The sequence below is a fragment of the Rhinoraja longicauda genome, chromosome 7, assembly GCF_053455715.1.
Source record: "Rhinoraja longicauda isolate Sanriku21f chromosome 7, sRhiLon1.1, whole genome shotgun sequence".
Classification (NCBI taxonomy): Eukaryota; Metazoa; Chordata; class Chondrichthyes; order Rajiformes; family Arhynchobatidae; genus Rhinoraja; species Rhinoraja longicauda.
The window spans coordinates 57,738,679-57,760,736 of record NC_135959.1 but is presented as its reverse complement, the minus strand read 5'-3'; the positions used below and the strand labels follow the sequence as shown (position 1 = coordinate 57,760,736).

Below are 22,058 nucleotides of genomic sequence, written 5' to 3'. Positions count from 1 at the left end.
AGATCTTGCTGGGAATCTTGATAACCATCTTCACTGTCTACAATATCAGCTATTAAAGTGTCATTTGCGATGATGTTTTGAATAGTGGGAGAGTCTAGGACCAGAGGGTGCAGCCTCAGAATAAAAGGATGTGCCTTTAGAATGGAGATGAGGAGGAATTTCTTTAGTGAGAGGGTGGTGAACCTGTGGAAATTCATTTCCATAGACGGTTGTGGAAGCCGTCATCGGGGGGTTTTTAAAGCAGAGATTGGAAAGTTCTTGATTAGTAAGGGTGTCAGAAGTTATGGGGAGAAGGCAGGAGAATGGAATTGTGGGAAAAATAGATAAGACTTGATCGAATGGTGGAGCTGACTCCCATGTCTTATTGTCTTATTAAACATGCCTAGTATATTCTCTGCCAAATTGCTGATATAGATGACAAACAGCAATGGACCCAGCACTGATTCCTGAGGCACATCCCTAATCACAGGCCTCCTGTCTGAAAAACAACTTTGACCTTCACCCTGTTTCCTACAGCCAATTTTGTAATTGGTTCATGTTTTCCTGAGGTGCTTCCTAACCAACTATGTTCCTCCACATTTTGTTTTTTTCTGTATTGAGTTAGCTAGCTTACCCTGGATCTGATGCAATCTAAACCTCCACAGCAGTCTGTGACTTGTGAAGCAATCTTATAAATCAGGGATGTTAATTTGTAATTTGTTTAAAATATTGAAAAAGTGTCAGAGATTGCATTCAAAAATAGATAAGTATGGTTAAATGCTTGCAATGTGAGTGTTTCACTGTGAACAGCCTTGTAACAGGATAAAGTAAAGAACGTATTTTTCATTTGTTCTCATTGTGGAAACTGGAAGTGTCCTGAGCTAATTCGGATACCACCATCATCTATTGTAACAAGTGATGGCTCCCACTGATTGTCGCCAGAAGTTTGCGTCCTTTTCAGGATGGATGATGACAGCGATGTCAACATTTGAAACATGGATGATGGACACGAAAGAAGATTGTTTTAGAAACTGCCTTTTTTGAAAGAAGATGTAACTTGATTTTTGAGCAAGTGTTGACTGTGTACTTCAATACTTACTCAGTAGAGGGCGCATGGTTGATGAAATCCATAGCTTGGCAAAATCCATTCTGTAAAAGTTCTGGATATGAGTGTTTATTTGCATATTTTAGACCCTCGAATGCATGAAGTATTTGTGTCAGCAACCATACAAAGTGCACTAGTTGGGTGAAAGCTTCTGAAACTTGGACAAAATGCAGCTTTATTGAGCTTATGTTCTAAATGACAAGTTTTGTTTTATTTGGACAGTCTATAAATTAATGTTGTGCTTCCCCTGTTGGACATTTGTAGATGTTCTGGTGGTATTTTTCTTACTCAACACCACTCGATCAGCCTGAGAGAAATAACTTTCACCGACTGCTGAATAGTTAATCTACCTAGCCTATTAAATCAATGTGGAAATGTTTATGAGATTGCAATAGTTTTCATCTTTTCTCGCCTTGTTGATTTCACAATTCTTGGTTTCCCTTTAAACTCATTTGCTAATCTCTTTATGTGATGTACAGCTTTGAAGATGTGAAACATTCTGTAGGAATCTAGCTGATCATTATGCCACAAGGAACGGCAATATACTAACTATCCAGTTTTGTGATCTCTAATGTACTATGTGTTTATAAACCGAGGTTGAAACTTGCATTCTTTTTTTTATTGACCATTTCTTTTACTAAACAGGTAACAGTTATGGAATGGCAGTAGACTGGATGGATTCTACAGAAGAAGAAAAGCGAGTATGGAATAAAATGATCACCCATCCAAATATATGGGTGGAGGATGTGCTTCCTTTAAGAATGTTGATGCTCAGTAAAACCGTCACAAACTGAAACTGAAATCTTAAGTATAAATATTACAAATCTGGGTGAGGTCTTTTTACAACCTAATATAATGAAATATTTTTGTGGCCCAAAACCAGATATGATAATATGGAAAAAGAAGTTGTGTTTTGACAATTATTTACATTGGACTAAATATTCTATGTGCTTTTATCAACTACAAGAAGTGCTGAAGCTTTATGTTGCTATATTAAAATACTTTACAAAGCTGAGATATTACAATTCATCTCCATTAAAATTTAAGTAATTACTTCATTCCAAAGTCACTTTATTATTGATGCTGCAATATTTTGGCTCATAAAAACCTATTGTTAATTTGTTTATATACTGTATGAAGATGAACATCAACAGAATGGAAATTATACGATAACTCTTTCATTTTGTAGCACTTAAAACACGGAGTACTATATAAGCCAGTCACTTTAATGTCTGTTATTGCTAACCAAAAATTAGCTTCCACCTCAATATCTTTAATGATCAATGAGAATTTTTTCCAGTTACACACGTATCAATGACAAATGACGAAAACAAATTCTTGTTCATAAATGGTTGGCAATGTAACACTGCGGATAAGTATATTCATAATAAAGACTCAAACCACCATTGAGTGTTTCTGTTAATAATTTACTTGGGGTTTGACGTTAAGATGGTAGTCCTGTCCATGGCTAGTTCAGCAGCTTCACTCCGCAGAACATTACAGAAGTACTTGTATGGCAAGTTTGCATGTTGTAACGCAAGACTGCTGGATGAGGTCTTTTTACAAACTAGTATAAGAAAATATTTTTATGGCACATATAATATGGAAACATTTTACTTTTTGATAATTAAACATTCTATGTGCTTTTCCCAAATACAAGAAAAGCTGAAGCTATATCTTGCTATATTAAAGTATGTTTTTTTGCAAAGCTGAGATATCATTATCATAATTTATTAGGCAAGTATGTTTTGCAACATGAGGAATTTGATTTGCCAGTCATACCAATAAAAAGCAACAAAACACACATGTCAACCCCATTAACATGAACAATGTTCATTCCTAGGTCAGTTTATTATTGATGCTGCAATATTTAAAGTTCCCTTGATACTGTTTCCTATTACCTGGTGGGATGTTCTGTAAAGGTTAGTTTGGACCATGCAATTTCCATCCTCCTTTTTGCTCTTGTGTATCATTTGGAGATGGATACACTAGTGGAAGATTTTGATTAAGGATACATTTCTATAGAGACCTGAAGAACATTATATAGATTAGTATTTATTGACCTAGATTTTGGAAGAAGAATATGTGAGGATATTGCTGCTTCAAATTAATATGGAATAAATCCATAACTTTCAGTGTATACATGTACATGGTTAACTATTGAAATTTGAACATTACTGTCCACCTTGTCCTGCTTCCCTATAAACTTTATTGTATAGGTTTCTGGTGATGAGACTCAGCATTGCAAAATAGATTGGGACATGGCCACTCAATGATAGTGAATGTTTGGTAATTCAGTAACTTAAAAGCATGTAGCCATTCTGGCAATGAAAATTAACTTTAGCAATTATGGAGTATCATACCTTTAAATTTTAATCTTTGGACATTTTTTTACTTTCTTTACCTGATTTGGTAAATTATTTTCTATTAATTTTATACTGAGTTCAGTTGATTTTATTGGAAACTGAGGAACTGCAGGTAAGTGGAGTTGACGTAAAAGATAAAACTTTCCCCTTATGGAAAGGTGGCGCAGCATGGGGTGGTGGGTTAGGAAGGTACCTGACCTATTCCTACTTCTGTTATGGGTCGGTAGATAAGGTCTGTAGACAGTTTATTTTATTTACAAAACTGCCCTTTTCATTTCAACACTGAGCGCAGGAGGCTGCGGGTGACCCTAAAGAAGTATATAAAATCACGAGGGGCATTAGTCATCAATAATGTGAATGGCTAATTTTTTTCCTAACTTGAACTAATTGATTTAAGGTGAGAAGGGAAAGAAGAGAGTTGACAATGTGGATGGTGGAAAGAGCTGTCAGAGGAAGTGATAAACGTGATGTTAAGCTGGAAAGGTACAGAGAAGATTTATGAGGATTTTGCTAGGACTTGAGGGCTTAAGCTATAGGGAAAGGTTCAGGCTAGGACTTTATTCCTTGGAGCACAGGAGGATGAGGTGTGATCTTATAAAGGTTTATCAGAGGAATAGATAAGGTAAATGCAGTCTTTATCCAGAGTAGGAGAATCAATAACCATAGGTTTAAGGTGAGGGGTGGGGGGGAAGAACCTTAGGGGCAACTTTCTTTGTACAAAGGATGATAGGTATATGGAACAAGCTGCTGGAAGAAGTAGTGGAGATAAGTACTATCACAAAGTTAAAAAACCCCATTTTGGACAGGTACATGGATAGAGAGATGTAGGCCAAACTCAGACAGGTGGGACTAATGTAGATGGGGCAATCTGGTTGGCATGAGCAAGTTGGGCCACGCTGAGTGACTGACTCTAAAGGTAGGCACAAGTACATTTAAAGGACATTTCGACAGGCTAAGATATGGATATGGGCCAAAGGCAGACAAATATGACTAGCTCAGGAAGGCACCTTGATTGGCATGAATGCATTTGGGCCAAAGGGCTGTATCTGTGCTCTGACTCTTCCTTGCAGACATTTCTCTCCATGGAAATTACTGTAATCACTGAACCCAGATTTAACCTGGGCAGGTTCTCAAGATTAACATACCAAAACAATCAAAGCAAGTGAGTAGACTGGAGAAAAGAAGAATAACGAAAACCAAAATGCCACTAACTACATAGCACAACACCAGAAATCAGTACTCTGAGGGATGATCAGCTTTGGTTAAAAATATGCATTTCACACCAGGCACTTGGGCTGCAGTCTAGCACAATAGAGCTTGTGGAATATACAGCAAGGGAACAGGCCCTTTAATCCAACTTGTCCATGCCAACTAAATTAGTATTCTGGGCTAGTTCCAGTTTTTGGGCTTGTATTTGCCATATCCTCCAAACCTTTCATATCCATTTACCTGTCCCAATGTCTTTTGAAAGTCATAAATGTATAACCCAAACCCACAAGTCTTGGCAACATCCTGGTGAAGATGTTCTACATTTTTTCCAACATAATGATATCCTTCCTACTGTTGCACAACCAGAACTGTACCAGGTAGGAATTCCAGAGTAGGTAGCTCACACTTGTGCATGCAGGTGGGGATGAGTAGAGAAGAGAGTGTAAAGTCCACATTTTTATTGACCTACTCATGAGGACCACAATTTTCACCAGACAAAAAGATGCCATACGCAAGTAGTAAACTAGAGACATACAATGCTGGAATTCTACCTTCACAAAAGAGCACTAAAGATCACCTGGTACACTGCCATGAACTTGTTTTCTAATTGTGTTTTGCACTAATGTGTTGTTTTTGCAGTTATTTTCTTTTTTACTGTCTTGTATAATTTGTAATGCGTTATCGGAGTCTATGTGCATGTGATGCTGCCACAAGTAAGATTTTCATTGTACGTGTTACTCACTATACTTGTGCAATATGACTGAATTTGACTCAACTTTAACCTGGAGCAACAAACTTTCTGCTGAAGGAACTCAGCAGGTTGAGCCATTTCTGTCTACTCACTTACTTTGATTGTATCAGTATGTTAACCTTGAAAAGGCTTGGAACCCTTCATCTGGATTGTAAAGGTAGAGGGGAGTTAGCTAGTATAAACAGGTGAAGGGGAGGAGTAGGACGAGGTGGCAAGCAAAAGGTGGATCCAAGTGTGCAGGGATTAATTGGCAGATGGAATCAGGAGGGGCCGAATTGGGAACAATGGCTGGAAGTGATAATTGGAGGTAGCAAGACACTGCAGATGGTCTAACCAGATAGGAAAGGAAGATAAAGCATGGAACCAAATAAGGGAAGTAGAATGGGCACAGGAGAATAATGAGAGGCAGGAACCCAGTAGGATGGATAAAGTGAAAAAATTGTACGATATGGATCCATGGGGTGGGTGGTTTGAAAAGAAGTGAGAGGGCCTGGTAGATAGAGAGAAACAGACAAGGTAGAGCAGGTTACCTGAAATAGAAGAATTCAATGTTCTTGCTACTTGTCTGTAAATTACCCAAGTTGAGAAAATGAGATAAAGTGTTCCTAGACATTGTTTCCCTGCAACCAAAGAAGTTGCAACCACCACACGGTCTTTCCAGGTGAGGCAGAGGTTCACTTCCACCTCTTCCAACCTGCTCCACTGCATTTGGTGCTCGCGATGTGGCCTCCGCTATATTGCTGAAACCAAACACAGATTAGACAACTGTTTTGCAGAGCACCTATGCTCTGTCGCAACTGTCATCTTGAGCTTCCAGTTACATGTAATTTGAATTCCCCTTTCCAGTCCCATACCAACCTGACTCGTCTTTTTCATTTGTTTCAGAGCTCAAAAGCAATTTGGAAGAACAACTCTGTTTGGGTTCCTACAATCCAATGTTATATTGCATTTTTTAATTCAAGTAACCCAAATCCCTGGCCACACACTCTCTGCCCCCACACACACTGTGGTTTTCCTCTCCATTAGTTAATCCATCCCATATCCTTCCCCCACCTGGTTCCAACTGCCCATCGTCCCCTCTCCATCTGGTTCCACCTATCGCCTGTCTGCCTCCATCCTCACTTGCTACTTTACACTAGCAGTCTTTCTGTCCTGATCCAAATTTTTGACTTGCATCTTTTGCCTGCACAGAGGCTGCTTGACCGGCTGAGTTCCTTCAGTGTTCTGTTCAGGAACAAACTGTTTTAAAGGTAGTATAAGAAATAATAAATTATGTTAATTTATGCTTCCCCCTAAGCTAAGGAGAAACTTTATAGAGAATCCTTTTATCTTTGCTGTTCCACAACAGCCAATGAGCTGGAAGCATTTTGGCATCTCTGTTACTGTTGTTGGTATTTTTCTCCAATGTTGAAGTTAGTGAAAGGGTTTTTGTATTGTTCATCCACATTATTTGTAGATAACTTATTAAATTCCAAATCAAACTTCAAAGAATTGTTCGCATCAATGATGTGTTGAAAACTCGGATGTATACCTTTTATTCCAAGCTTCACGACATGAATCAGCGCCACATTTTGCTCCATAAGAAAAAAAAGTTTGATTCTAAATGAATCTGAAACAACTAATCACAAGGCTGCTTTCACAAATGCCACCGTAAAAAAATATGCTTTTTGTTAGATATAAATATGGAAAATCTTTCCATAAATATGAAAAATCATAAACATAACATGTATGCAATAATTATATAATCTACCATGGATGGTTTCATTTATAATCTGACTTTTGTTGGCATAAATAACAATTGCAGCAGGCCAAAGACATTAGAAGAAAAAGGGAACGAATGACAGCATTTTTAGTGACACTGCAAGCTCCCCAGTTACCAATTGATTTGCAAAAGATATAATTGAGATTTGAAGGAAGGAGTTGGATGGGAACAGGGTGGATGAGCAGAATTGCAGAGCTGCTTCCCCCTTAACGTAGAGTGAAGCTCAGTAAAATAACACCACATTACAATGTCTTTGTTTTACTAAATTTATTACAAATCTGGAAAGTTAATTTCCCATTATATCAAGGAAATCTGCTTTATTTCTTTGAATTGTTTGTTGATTGTAAACCCAAACCAAAAATCTTAAACAATCAAGATTTTTCAGTATAAGTTCATCTGCTGTAAAAGTAATTTATTTTATGACTGACGTGGCAGCTAATTAGTCTTTTAGGTACATGGGACTGCTTTGGGTTTTTTGTTACGAGCTTGATTGGTTGTAATGTCATTACTCAAGTCAGTAACATTTCTTAAACACCACACTGAATACTGGTTAATACATGATAACATCCTGTCAAATTTTCATGATATTAAATACTTTTTCTCCTTTAACTAATGTTTAGTTCAGAATCTGTGTGCGATGGAGGAAGTTCAAGCATCTTCAGGTAAATTGCATAGTGCTTGGAACTGAGGTAGACTCCAAAGGCAGCTTGAAGGATTATCACAAAACTTAATTTCTTCATAATTGGCTGACAAACAGCAACCCAGAATCTTATTATATTTCCTTTTTCTGGCAATGGGCTTGTATTGTACCTGGAAGAAAAATATAATGGAATTAGAAACTAGATATAGAATAGTTTAGATTAGTTTATATAGTGCGGAAACAGGCCCACCGAGTCCACACTGACCAGCGATGCCTGCACACTAACCCTATCCTACACACACAAGGGACAATTTACAATTATACCAAGCCAATTAACCTACAACCTGTACGTCTTTGAAGTATGGGAGGACACCAGAGATCCCATAAAACTCTCTCGCAGCTCCCAGGGAGAAGGTACAAACTCCGTACAGACATCCACCCGTCTTATCGGGTCCTAGTCAGGATCAAACCCTGGTCTCCGGCACTGTAAGGCAGCAACTGTACCGTTGCACCACACTGCTTGTACATTTGTATTTAGAGAAGCAAAATGTTCCTTAGTTCGATATAAACTCTCAAGAAAAAAAAGTAACAAATACTATAGAGCAGGAAAGCATAGGATAGATAGGGGCAGAGAAGCAACAGAATTAATGTTACAACATTTGGAAAATGTTAGTCCCAGTGCATGTGGGTGCCCCCAGCAAGTTACATTCAAACCATTCTTCAGTTCACGATGGTAGATCTTGTTCTTTTGTGCTTTTTAGATGTCATCGAATTCTGGATTTTATTTGGCAAAAGTTTAAACTAATTTAAGCTTTCACTTGTTTAGCCAACATGCTATCCTGATTCTTTTTATGGGTTAGAGAATCTCAAATGAGGGGACACACTTTTGAATAAAAGGCCAGTCATTTAAGAAATTTCTGAAATTCTCTACCCAGACTTTTGAGAAGTCATACTTATTATCTTTAGAGACATTTCTTTTCTTCTTTTCCGATAGAGCAGATGGATTAACGGTTTATGGGGATCTGGCACAGAGGAGGATTTGAGGCCAGAATACATCAGCCATGATTATACTGAATGGCAAGGCAGGCTTGAGGGGCCCAGTGGCCTGCTCCTGCTCCTATTTGGTGTTCTTGTGATCCATGCATGCCTGATGTCATGATTGCTTATGATTTTTCAATAGAATAGAAACCAGTATTTCAATTAAAATGTTACAATACATTTTATAGGCTATCTTTCTTGTAAACTGTTCATAAACTGAAGACATAAATCAGGCATTTGTCGGATGTGATGTTGCTGATTTTTTTTTTAGAAAACCTTCCTGGATAGAAAATTCCATTCTGAGATGATCAATGGAAGGAAGGTCAAAGATGCTTTTATTCGAGACAACCATATAGATCTTCTACTAAAGGAAGTTGTATGTTTTTCACAATTAATATTGAAAATACGTATTCACAACATTACAAATCAATTTCAACACTGGACTGAAATATTGTGACCATCACATCCCTCACCTGAAGATAGCAGAGGGAACTACAGAATCAAAACATTAAGATGGTTTTATAATAGTGCAGTTGTCCTTACCTTGTTGCAAGCCCAGCGTTTATAGGCAAGGCCAAAACAATGGGATATAGCCCCCCACCAAGAGAAGCTACCAATCCTCCTCTAACAAGAGCACATGTGGGACAGTTTAAATCACCTATAAAAAATTAATTCAGAACTTGTTTCAACTTAAAATTGTTACAGCATGCCTTTTAGCATTATTTTAAAACAGACATTCCAATGATACAGGCAAGATACATCATCCTTACAATCCATGCCTCCCTCCCCCAACCCCAGGGCTGCTAGTTTACTACCTTGTTTCCCTTCTTTTTCCATTAGCTAACAGAGAGAATGAAAGGGACAGTTTATTCAGGAAAAGTATTAATCTGTTACATAATGCATATTCTGCATTAGGTAAGAAGGTCAGTTTCTTCCTTTTCCCCAAAGCATTAAAATTAATCAAAATTAATATAGGACAAAGGCTGCCAGAAAATACTTTGCTCTATAAATAGGAACATTGCTGGTGGAATCCAAGCAGCACAAGTATAAAAATATTTTTAAATAGACAAGAGCCTTTACTAACCTGAAAGCAAAGGTTTTGATACAACAGCATTATATCCTGCTACAGTCGACAAAAATGGAAGGACTGCCATAGGCAAACCAGACGTAAAACGAGCTTGTGCAATATTAAGGACTCTCCGAAAGAAACTGTTGGCAATTAAACCAGCAAATGCTGAATTTATCCCAAGGTAGAACGGTCCATAGGCAAAGAATGTTCTGGAGAAAAAGAATAAACCTAGTTTTCATTTACAAATCTCAACTATTAATAAGCTAACATAGAACATCTGTGGTGTTTGGGACAGGTAATTCAGAGTTACAGAAGTTCAAGTACAAACTACTGAATGCAATCCCGAGTGCAGAGACGATTCCAGATTCAGCTAGTCATAGACGGACACTCGACAACTGTGGCAAAGCTTGTATGCCATCATTACCAACAAGGCAAAACTGGGTACAAGTAGCAATGATACATCACTTTCAGACGATCTCAATGCTTGGTTTGAAAGGTAGAACAATGAGACACCTACGAGTCCACACAGCCCCATGATCTGTTTCTGAGGCCAACGTCAAGAGGGTGAATCCATCCAAAGCACCCCCGCCCAAAGTGCGGGCCCAAACTGGCTGGAATAGTCAAGGACACCTTCAACCTCTCGCTACTGCCATCTGAGATTCCCATCGGCTTCAAAAGGTACCCAAGAAGAGAATGGTGACCTGCCTAATGACTATGCCTAGTAGTATTTGCATCCACCAAAATGAAGTGCTTCAAATAGGTTAGTTGAAGAAAGGTCTTGACCCAAAACATCACCCATTCCTTCTCTCCAGGGATGCTGCATGTCCCACTGAGTTACTCCAGCATTTTGTATCTATATTAGAAGTTAGACATATGTTCTTTGTGGGAAGGTGGAGATCACAGTAAAAAATCAAAAGGCTGTAGACTTTCTTGCCTTATCTTACGTGCAAGAGAAACAATTTCCGACGCCAACTATTTTATGAATGTTTCTAATGTTTTGCTGTTTGAGAATAACTGAAGGTGCCATGGCATTTCATATTCCCTGATTTTTATGAGCCTCAATGTCCAATTTCAATGTCCAATTTCTCAAACAGCTAAACATTCCTTAATATTCTAGAATTGTGAGCCACTGTCTGGATTTTCTTGTATCCCCTAGTTACATTCCTTTGAAGATCTCTTACTTGACTATATTAGCAAAAACTTGTAGTTCCAATGGTATCCTGCAAATATCTATTTACTCCTTTTAAATTTCCAGAGATAATCCAGTCTATACATGTATCAGTAATTTGTTTGCCATTGTCTAAATGACCATTTAAAACACAGAAAACTCTCAGTGAGGGAAAGGGAGACTTGTATTCTTAATTGTTTTGCAAATCTTACATGCCTAAAGGTCTACAGTTTTGAAGTGAACACATCATGGCAACCAATTTGGGAACAGCCCCACAGGTAGCATTGAGATAATAACCAGATAATCCATTTTTTAGGATGATAAATACAGATTAAGCAACTTGGAAAACTCCCTTGCTCCTTTAAATCCAGAGACAGCTGGAGTCTTTTTAAAGCACATTGAGAGATCTCACCACAGACAATGCACTCTCATAATAATACATTGAGCATGCAAGAATTGCAAAAAAAGTGCAGAAAAGTATAGAAAAACACAGGTGACCAATTGTATCTATGCCAGTTTTAAGAAAAAGTGGTGATTGGAACATAGATTGGATGGCAGCCTCGCCAACTGTCTGTCTCGTCCTTTTCTGCTTTTGTTGTTTTTAGTCTGTTGTTAAATGTTTGTTTTAGTGTATCTTTAATTTTGTATTATGTGGGGGAGTGGGGGAAACCTAAATCTCTTTCCTCGATGGAGATGCATTTTTTTTCGTATCGTATCTCCGTCTGCACTGTGGCCTAACATCGTGCAGCTGGCGGTCCTTTTGCTGGGGATCGACTTCGGGAGCTCCAACCGTAGGAGCCTGCAGGCTCAACATCGTGGAGCTTGCGATCCCTTTGTCAGGAATCAACTTCTGGAGCTCCAACCACAGGAACCTGCAGACTTAACATCGTGGAGCTCGCGGTGTCTTGGTTAGGGATCGACTTCAGGAGCTTCAACCGCAGGAGCTTCGACTGTCCCAATTGCGGGAGCTTTGATCGCCCCGACTGCGGGTGGTTTGACTGCCCCGAACGCGGGAGAAAAGGAGGGAAGAAGATAATACGTTATTGCCTTCCATTACAGTGCCCTGTGGTGGATGTTTATGTTCATTTTTATGTAGTTGTGTGTCTTGTTGCTTTTTTGGTATGACTGTATGGCAAATCAAATTCCTTGTATGTTTTTGCATACTTGGCTAGCAAATTAATTACAATTACAATAGTACAGTAGAGCACAGGAACAGGCCCTTTGGCCACATTGAGCACGATGTCAAGTGAAACTAATTTCCTCTGCCTGCACGTGATTTATACACCTCTATCCCTGCATATCCATGTGCCTATCAAAAAGCTTCTTAAAGCCACTATTGTATCTATCTCAACCACCATCCCAGCAGCACATTCCAGGCACTCACCACCCTTGCCCTGCACATCTTCGTTAACTTTGGCTCTCTCACTTCAAGGCTATGCCATTTAGTCTTTGGCCCACGAAAAAAAGGTTATGGCTGTCTACCTTATCTATGTCTAATAATTTTACACAATTCTATCAGGACTCCCCTCAGTCCAGAGAAAACAATTCAAGTTTGTCCACCCTCTCCATATAGTTAATAGCCTCTAACCCAGGCAATATGCTGGTAAAGTTCTTCTGCACCCTCTCTACATCATCCTGTAATGGGGTCACCAGAACTGCACATGATACTCCAAACTGTTTTCATTCAGCTTCAATAAGCAGCCCAGATTGCTTGCTTACTCAAAACCAGAAACCTCCAAACAGGCAATCAATTCCAATATCCATTAGGGCAGGGAATTGCCAGGACAAGAAACGATTAAAAAATGTTAACAAACCCTCCTTCAAAAATAAAATGTAACATTGTCACTGCCTCCTGGCCTATCACTATTCAAAATGGAGAAGACGAATCTAAGCTGGCACATCATGTCACTTCGGTAGCATGCAAAAGCCTGGTAAAAGCAGCGGAAACACCACTCACATGCTACCCAACTGTCTTTCCCAAACAAATGCCACCTGTGGCAGGTTCCCACATACAGTGCCCTCCAGAATGTTTGGGACAAAGACCCATCATTTATTTATTTGCCTCTGTCCTCCACAATTTGAGATTTGTAATAGAAAAAATCACGTGATTAAAGTGTACATGATCAAATTTTATTAAAAGTTACTTTTATACATTTTGGTTTCACCATGTAGAAATTACAACTGTGTTCATACATAGTCCCCCCATTTCAGGGCACATGTTTGGGACACATGGCTTCACAGGTGTTTGTAATTGCTCAAGGGTGTTTAATTGCCCCCTTAATGCAAGTATAAGAGCGCTCTCAGCACCTAGTCTCTCCTTTACCTTTGGAAACTTTTATTGCTGTTTATCAACATGAGGTCCAAAGTTGTGCCAATGAAAGTCAAAGAAGCCATTATGAGACAGATACAAGAATAAAACTGTTAGAGACATCAGCCAAACATTAGGCTTGCCAAAATCAACTGTTAGGAACACCATTAAGAAGAAAGAGAGCATGGGTGAGCTTACTAATCGTAACGGAACTGGCAGGCCAAGAAAGACCTCCACAGGTGATGACAGCAGAATTCTCTCTAGCATAAAGAAAAATCCCCAAACACCTGTCCGACAGATCAGAAACATTCTTCAGGAGTCAGGTGTGGATTTGTCCATGACCACTGTCCGCAGAAGACTTCATGAACAGAAATACAGAGGCTACACTGCAAGATGCAAACCACTGATTAGCCGCAAAAATAGGATGGCCAGATTAGTTTGCCAAGAAGTACTTAAAAGAGCAACCACATTTCTGGAAAAAAGTCTTGGAGACAGATGAGACGAAGATTAACTTATATCAGAATGATGGCAAGAGCAAAGTATGGAGGAGAGAAGGAACTGCCCAAGATCCAAAGCATACCACCTCATCTATGGAACATGGTGGTGGGGGTGTTATGGCCTCAGCATGTATGGCTGCTGAAGGTACTGGCTCACTTATCTTCATTGATGATACAACAGCTGATGGTAGTAGCAGAATGAATTCTAAAGTGTATAGACACATCCTATCTGCTCGAGTTCAAATAAATGCCTCAAAACCCATTGGCCGGCGGTTCATTCTACAGCAAGACAATGATCCCAAACATACTGCTAAAGCAACAAAGTTTTTTAAAGCTAAAAATTGGTCAATTCTTAAGTGGCCGAGTCAATCACCCAATCTGAACCCAATTGAGCATGCCTTTTATATGCTGAAGAGTAAACTAAAGGGGACTAGCCCCCAAAACAAGCATAAGCTAAAGATGGCTGCAATACAGAGCATCACCAGAGAAGACACCCAGCAACTGGTGATGTCCATGAATCGCAGACTTCAAGCAGTCATTGTATGCAAAGGATATGCAACAAAATACTAAACATGACTACTTTCATTTACATGACTTTGCTGTGTCCCAAACAATTTGTTGCCCTGAAATGGGGGGACTATGTATAAACACTGCTGTAATTTCTAAATGTGAAACCAAAATGTATAAAAATGGCCTTTATTAAAATCTGACAATGTGCACTTTAACCACATTTGATATTTTCTTTTACAAATCTCAAATTGTGGAGTACAGAGGCAAATAAATAAATGATGGGTCTTTGTCCCAAACATTATGGAGGGCACTGTAGGTCTAAAGTGCCACAGCATCAGCAATCAGTCCATGTGCAATTTAAAATCTCTTGTATAATAGGACATAAAAATACTGGAGGACATTTAAAAAAAAAGGTGAAATAGTAAATAATCCTTGATCTTGAAGGCTAAGATAATGTAACAGATCAATTCAATATCCCAGCTCTTAGAAGATAGAAACACTTCAAGTTTACTTTTAAAAAGCAACAAGATTGATTCTGCCATATCCATATTACTGATGAACTGATTTTTTTCTTCAATTACATTTAATCCCGAAACGTCACCCATTCCCTCTCTCCTAGATGCTGTCTGACCTGCTGAGTTACGCCAGCATTTTGTGATACCTTTAATCTTTCACCTATTTACTGAATCTGTCTCCTGGATATTGAATTCTATGCTTAGTGAAATCTGCCTTTCTTATCAACTTTAAACAATCCCTTATAATTTTATTCACCACAAATAAAATCTCCCTTTAGCATTCTTGGTTCTAATAAAAACCACCTAAGCATATTAAAATCTTTCTTTCTAACAATAATTCTCCAGTCCTGTTACACCCTCAAAGCTCTAGTATATTTTCTTGTACCTTCAAATCCTTCCTGAAATGTGATAGCACTGTGAAAGATAATAGTTTTCTAAAGAGCTGTACTGCTCCCTGCTTTTCTTTTCTACATCTTGGTCAGTAAAGGGAAAAATATCAGTGTATTTCCTGTTAGTGCTTTGAATGGGGCATTGATTTGCATACAAAAGCCTCTCTGTTCCTTTACATTTTCCAAATTCTACCATTTAATGTGCAAATTCTCACCTTGTTATTGTCAAATATAAATTTCATAGACAAAATTAGGGAAAATGATTAAGTTACTGATATAATGGAAAGGATCAGTGCTATGCTCAATTGAACTGAAATGCAACCAGCCATTCAGCCATTAGAAAAAAAATGTTTAATATTCTCTTTGCTTCCTTTCATTGAGTCAGTTTTGTATTCATCTTCTCAGTTCATCTCGGAAAATTATGCTTTTACTTTTCTGACTAGTCTGAAAGACTTGTTGGAATGCATAAAACAAAGTACTGAGGGAATTCAGCAGGTCAGGCAGCATCTGTGGAAGGAAATGGACAGAATGTTTTGGGATCCCTCTTCAGACTGACTGCGTTTCTCTTGGAATGAATAACATAAAAGTAGGATGAAACTCTATTATTTGATGATTTGGCGTTTTTTTTAAGGAAGGGTTCAAATTAAAATGGAATATCCTTGTCAACCTGGATGGCATATCCACATTTCTTGTAAGAGTAAATGCCTTTACATTTCTTGTAAGAGTAACTGGGTCAAGAAAATAAGCTACCAATCTGTCATCTCTTGAAACATCTTATTTGTTACAAAGATAAATTATTTCTAGAAACTGCAGGAGCCTCCTCTTTTTTAGTTTCTAATATATGGTCCACTATCACTGGCTACAATTTGTACTCAAGGAACAATTATTCATTTCTAAACTTCAAGAATGAAAAGGAACATACTGATCTCAAAGACCTCCCAGCTAAATCAAAGAAAAAAATAACTATCCATCCAGGCAGATCCTTCACTACGACACACACACACAACAGCTCACAAAGTTGTAGCCATGAAGTAAAACAAGAGTAGGCTTGCTATGGTCTTCTTCTCTGATCAAGGGTTGTTCTATTCATAAACCACATATGTATAATTACGCAAATGGCTTCAATCGCCACCTTTACAGATTATGCTCGTTTCAGTTAACTTAAAAAAATGACACTTGCTCACTTACAATTCATTCGGTTTAAGCAAACATGAATAGAGGTCCACTTATATGATTAAATTCTTGAACAGCCTATGCTGAAATACATCACTACTTATAGTACTTGTTATTGCATTCTGCGTAACATCATACAAATTATTTTGCAGGGATAGATATAGAGTAACCCACCTGTCCAATTCTGGAAGACGTTCAAACCGTTCGATGAGCATTTGCATCACATTTGGGCTGGGAATATTATTTTGATGATCTTGTCCAAGTAATGTAACATTGTCTTCCATTATCGTTGCCTACAATTATTTAATAATTTAAAATTAAATATTGTAAACTACCAATCCTCTACACTGTCAATTAAAAAATGGCGTCAGATTAATAGACCCGATTGTGTATAATTTATTTAAATAAACCGCGCAACAAAACCAATTTATCATTAATGAATAGGTTCGGTTTAACAATGGAAAAGTGCCGTAATTTCAGCAATTAGTGCAAGTACGCTTTAACATCTTTTGCAAAATGGAACACAAAAATACCTGAGCAAGAACTTCTACACCCGACTGACAACAAGTGGAGCAGTTGCCGAGATCAGTGAGAAAAAGGCGAAATTCACTATCTTAGCGTGTACACTGTCAGATTTGCGTTTGCCCTCCAAATGAGCCCAGCACGCTGATCGCAGACATGTTCATCACCTGACCGACCGACCCACTGACGGTCTCCTCGCAGTCTCTCCTCCCCGTGCGGAGTCAGCGGAAGACCCGCCCCCTTGCGCAGCTCCGATAGGCTGTTCCTGGCCGCCACCGGCCGGCTCCTCGTTCCCGAGTGGTGAATACAAACGCCACTCAACGGCTGCGCGAGCTCCTTCCGTTCGCGAGCGGGTGCCGCTGCGACTGTTGGGCGAGAGTCGGAGCCAGAGGGAGAGGTGGAAGCGGAGGTGGGGACGGGCAAAGGCAGAGCGGGAGCCAGTAGCTCCCTGGTGCAGGCAGTTCTATAAAAGTATTGCCTTTCACTGGGAGGTGCGTTTTAAATTATTCCGCGTGCTATATCTATTTAAGCAGAGGAGATAAATCTAAGTATGAATAAACATTCTCGGCAGGTGTCGCGCTATGTTTTTGGCCCTTTAATCCGGATTTCATGCTCAACCCGCACCAGGAGCACCGGGGAATGAAGAAACCTGCTCCGATCTGGTCTTTTCCCCCACGTCCGCGGTGTGTCACTTTTAAATATTTTTGGACTGAGATGGGTAGTGCCCTTGGTTATTTTTATTATGCATTAAATCCTAATAGAGGCTGCAAATCCTAACAGTTTTTAGTATAATTTAGGAAGGAAATACATCGCTGAAACAAACAAGATTATTCTTTTGAAATCATAATGTGCTGCGATAGCATTTTCCTAATTGTTTGTAAAAAAATGTTTTGATTTGTATCCTTCATTTGTGTTTGGGGAAATATATTTTGATTGCTTTAATTCTCTTTTTTTAAAGACACAAACAGTTGCACAAGGATGGTGGGTATGGCCACCAGGAGCAGCTTCTTCAAGGAATGAGAAACTGATATGAAAACAGCAAAATATGTTGCACTTTGAATGTTTGGACGCTTAGTGCGGGCATCTGCTGCAATTTTTTCCCCCAGTACATCTTCACTTCTGGCTCGGTCAAACAGCGCATCCGTACCTGACAGCAAATCCTAACAAGCTGCCAAAATAAATCATTTAGGGAAAATAAAACAGATTGTTTTCCCGGAAAGGAATAGCATGGAATAAACACGATCTTTGAACTTATCGATTTGGATATTAAAAGTTGTGAAGATTGCGTCTTTTCCTTAAAAAGAATCGAATCCGACTGAGATTGGACTGGGTTGAATTATCGCAATATCGCATCTGGAAATTTATTTTTTCCATTTTTAAAATAGCTTCTTCTTGAAGTTTTTATTCGAGGTTTTCTGGATGTATGCATTTATGAGTGCGTGATGGAGAGAGGGGGTTGTTTCTATTAATTAGAACATAGTCATTGGGCATTCGTTACGAAGGGGGTTTAACCATTGACGGTGTGTGACAGTAGTTTGATGGGAGTGAGAAGAGGAAAACACGAGCCGTGTCGGGTGCCAGCATCTCGAGAGCTGGAGAAAGTTGATGCTAATAAAAACAAGCTCCACATTCTGAGAAAAAAATGCCAGTGAAAAAACAAGGTGAGTTAAGTTTAAAGTAATTGTGATTCGTATGCATTAAAGTTAGATATTTTAGTAGTCATACTATAAACATGCCTAATACTTTAACGTCAGTTTTCAGGCATCGTAGTATTTTCAGGAGATAAACTCAATCCATTACTTAAAAATACAAAGTTTGATACGATTCTTAATCGATTAAAGGAAAAAAATATTTAAGTTACTAATTTCTAACTTTGAAATAAACAATTAAATGCTGACCTCTGTTTAAGACTGAGAGTAATTTTTCCTACTATTTGTTACTTAAGTAACGCTGGGAATTTTTTATTTCCATTTGCTTATTTGCCATGTATGACGTTTCCCAAGTTAAATAACTTAATTAGACTTCTGTACGATGGGAAACGGGAATGCGATGTTTTAATTTGCATTGTAGGTATGCACGTAAACTGCTTCAGCGCTTCATAGTCTGTTCAACATCAACAACAAAAGAGTTGAAGTGTTTCCTGTTTTGAGGTCATAGTTTTTAACGACGTGGAAGTTCTGTACATAAAGTAGAAAATGTTAGAATATTTTTTTCATTTTTATTTATTGGTATATATATATATATGGGCCACTGACTAAAATATTACTGTCATTAACCGTTGCCTTCTTGGATGTGCAGCACCTGTTCTTATTTTTGTACAAATAAAAATGCGAGTTTTACACTTATTGGGGTAGGAATTATGTGTAGCAGTTTAGTTCTCTAACGTTTTTACCCTCCGTTCATCATATTTTTGCAGCTACTGATTAGCTCAACCCAATGTTGATCTCCGCTTTAGTTCCCAATACAATAATTTCTCACTGTTCAGTTCAGTTTTGTTTATTGTCACGTGTACCAAGGTACAGTGAAAAGCTTTTGTTATGTGCTAACCAGTCAGCAGAAAGACAATACATGATTACAATCGATCCATTTACAGTGTATAGATATATAATAAGGGAAGAATGTTTAGTGCAAGGTAAAGCCAGCAAAGTCTGATTGATGATGGTCTGAGGGTCATCAAAGATGTAGATAGTAGTTCAGCACTGCTCTCTGATTGTGGTAGGATGATCCAGTTGCCTGATAACAGCTGGGAAGAAACTGTCCCCAAATCTGATGGTGTGCGATTTCACTGATCTCTGGAACAATCTAATGTAACCCCACTTTTTAAAAAGGAAGGGAGAGAGAAAACGGGGAATTATAGACCAGTTAGCCTAACGATGTTGGGGGAGTCCAGAACCAGGGGTCACAGCTTAAGGATAAGGGGGAAGTCTTTTAGAACAGTTCTTCACACAGAGAGTGGTGAGTCTGTGGAATTCTCTGCCACAGAAGGTAGTTGAGGCCAGTTCATTGGCTATATTTAAGAGGGAGTTAGATTTGGCCCTTTTTGCTAAAGGGATCAGGGGGTATGGAGAGAAGGCAGGTACAGGTTACTGAGCTGGATGATCAGCCATGATCATATTGAATGGCGGTGCAGGCTCGAAGGGCCGAATGGCCTAATCCTGCACCTATTTTCTATGTTCTATGTTTCTCAGTTCACATAAGTCGAAGGTAGGCATGTATCAGATTTCTGTCCTCAACCAAAGATGGCTGATATTTCAGAATTATCCTGCACTGAAATAACCATGGATTTCTTGTCTGATGCATAGCATTTACCTTCACCTTCCCAGTTACTGACTTGACGTCTCAACTTCTCTTCCTAGTCTTTATGATAGCTGGTATTGATAATGATTCTCCCTCCAGAGTTTTTTTTCACCTTTTAAATTTACCACCAATTCCTCATGTCAAAATTTGTGTTTGTTTGTACCAAATTCGCACTTCCATTTTTTTCATACGTGTTTATGAGCATTGACCCCCTCAAATTTGTGACCATCTTGGGCTTCAGGAATTTGCGGAGTAAACAAAATTGTCAGGGAAGATTAGCTGTAAGTTTTGAATGCCACGTTTATGGGGAAGAGAATGAGAATCCTAACTGCCATTCCTCTTTTGAATTGTGTTTAGAAATGACATGGAAATGGAGGGGGAAGGAACAAAAGGGGGACCTCTGAGAGGGTGGGGGTGGAGCTCAAAGGAGGACCTGGTGCAGGATACTTTGTAACTTTGTAAGCGCCCTTTATGTGGTGACTATTGCATACCTTGGGTATGCAAGCAAAGAATTTCACTGTGATTTGTCACATGTGACAATAAAGCATTCATTCATGTGGGTTTCAGCAGGGGCAGAGCTGGTGTGAGATAGTATTAGAGGGATGTTTTGTGAACACTATGCCTAAAACTTACAATGTTTGATGGGTGTCAAGAAAACTTTGTATTAATTTTAAATTATGGAAATTACCAAAAGTGAAGTAAAATTAATAAATGTGATTTGTCTTTTTATTTCTTTTGAAACAATAGATTGCAGATGTAAATCATTTTAGAGAATAGCTTGCATGTATGCTATTTATTTTCAGTTCACTGCAGATACTGTTAAGTATATAACACAGAAATGATTTATTGAGTTTAAATTGCCTTGATTGGTATTGGCTTCCCATGAGAAGCATTCCAAATCTCACTTATTACTCTGTTCTAATTATTCAGCTCTTCCTCTGTGATTGGATATTTTCATATTGGAGATTGTTGATTCATTCCCTCATTTTGATGGTTGTACAACCATCAAAACGAGGGAAAACATTGGCTTCACTCTTCCTTCTTGGATTGTGGTGGGTGATTTAAGGTAGTGAGTAGAATATCGAAAAGACAGACAGGTGGGCAGAGGGGGTGGGGTCGCTCTGTTGGTAAGGAATGATATTCACTCCCTTGCAAGGGGTGATATAGAATCAAGAGATGTAAAATCAGTATCGATAGAAATGAGGAATTGTAAGGGTAAAAAGACCCTAATGGGAGTTATCTACAGGCCCCCAAACAGTAGCCTCGACAAAGGGTGCAAGTTGAATCAAGAGCTAAAATTGGCATGTCGCAAATGTAATGCTATGGTGGTTATGGGAGATTTCAACATGTAGGTGGACTGGGAAAATCAGGTTGGTACTGGACACCAGGAAAGGGAGTTTGTGGAGTGCCTCCGAGTTGGATTCTTAGAACAGCTTGCACTGGAGCCTACCAGGGAGAAGGCAATTCTGGATTTAGTGTTGTGTAATGAACCTGATCTGATAAGGGAACTCAAGGTAAAAGAGCCATTAGGAGGCAGTGATCATAATATGTTTTAATCTACAAATTGAGAGGGAGAAGGGAAAATCGGAAGTGTCAGTATTACAGTATAGCAAAGGGGATTACAGAGGCATGAGGCAGGAGCTGGCCAGATTTGACTGGAAGGAGGCCCTAGCAGGGAAGACGGTGGAACAGCAATGGCAGGTATTCCTGGGAATAATGCAGAAGTTGCAGGATCAATTCATCCCAAAGAGGAGGAAAGA

At 38.8% G+C, this 22,058-nt stretch overlaps 3 protein-coding genes across 4 annotated transcripts in view; 2 read left to right on the top strand and 1 right to left on the bottom strand.

The window, feature by feature from the left end:
• Positions 1–2,509, top strand: part of LOC144595310 (synaptotagmin-like protein 2) — a 117,001-nt gene extending 114,492 nt beyond the window's left edge. For both annotated transcript variants that reach the window (XM_078402650.1, XM_078402649.1), the window contains one exon: positions 1,730–2,509. In XM_078402650.1, the coding sequence (XP_078258776.1) occupies positions 1,730–1,878 (149 nt within the window). In that variant the 3' untranslated portion in view covers positions 1,879–2,509. The remainder of the gene's footprint in view (positions 1–1,729) is intronic.
• On the bottom strand, positions 1,739–17,174 carry tmem126a (transmembrane protein 126A). Its single transcript, XM_078402651.1, has 5 exons — positions 17,013–17,174; positions 16,654–16,772; positions 9,935–10,128; positions 9,394–9,508; positions 1,739–7,982 (listed from the first exon to the last, which is right to left on the bottom strand). Exons 2-5 carry the CDS (start codon positions 16,761–16,763, stop codon positions 7,778–7,780), a joined length of 624 nt encoding a protein of 207 aa, XP_078258777.1. The 5' UTR covers positions 16,764–16,772; positions 17,013–17,174; the 3' UTR covers positions 1,739–7,777.
• Positions 17,175–17,392: 218 nt separating this feature from the next.
• The window catches only part of dlg2 (discs, large homolog 2 (Drosophila)), a 507,064-nt gene continuing 502,398 nt past the window's right edge, over positions 17,393–22,058 (top strand). The window contains 3 exon segments of the mRNA XM_078402648.1: positions 17,393–17,410; positions 17,960–18,612; positions 18,615–18,662. Coding sequence (XP_078258774.1) covers positions 18,540–18,612; positions 18,615–18,662 — 121 coding nt within the window. The 5' untranslated portion in view covers positions 17,393–17,410; positions 17,960–18,539.

What these genes read in the sequence shown, in the direction of transcription:
- tmem126a (XM_078402651.1), bottom strand. Translation starts at nt 16,763, where the DNA reads ATGGAAGACAATGTTACATTACTTGGACAAGATCATCAAAATAATATT. An exon ending in CGTCTTCCAGAATTGGACAG is followed by an intron (nt 10,129 to 16,653) that starts GTGGGTTACTCT and finishes CTTTTTCTCCAG; the next exon opens with AACATTCTTTGCCTATGGAC. An exon ending in AACGCTGGGCTTGCAACAAG is followed by an intron (nt 7,983 to 9,393) that starts GTAAGGACAACT and finishes TTTTTCTTCCAG; the next exon opens with GTACAATACAAGCCCATTGC.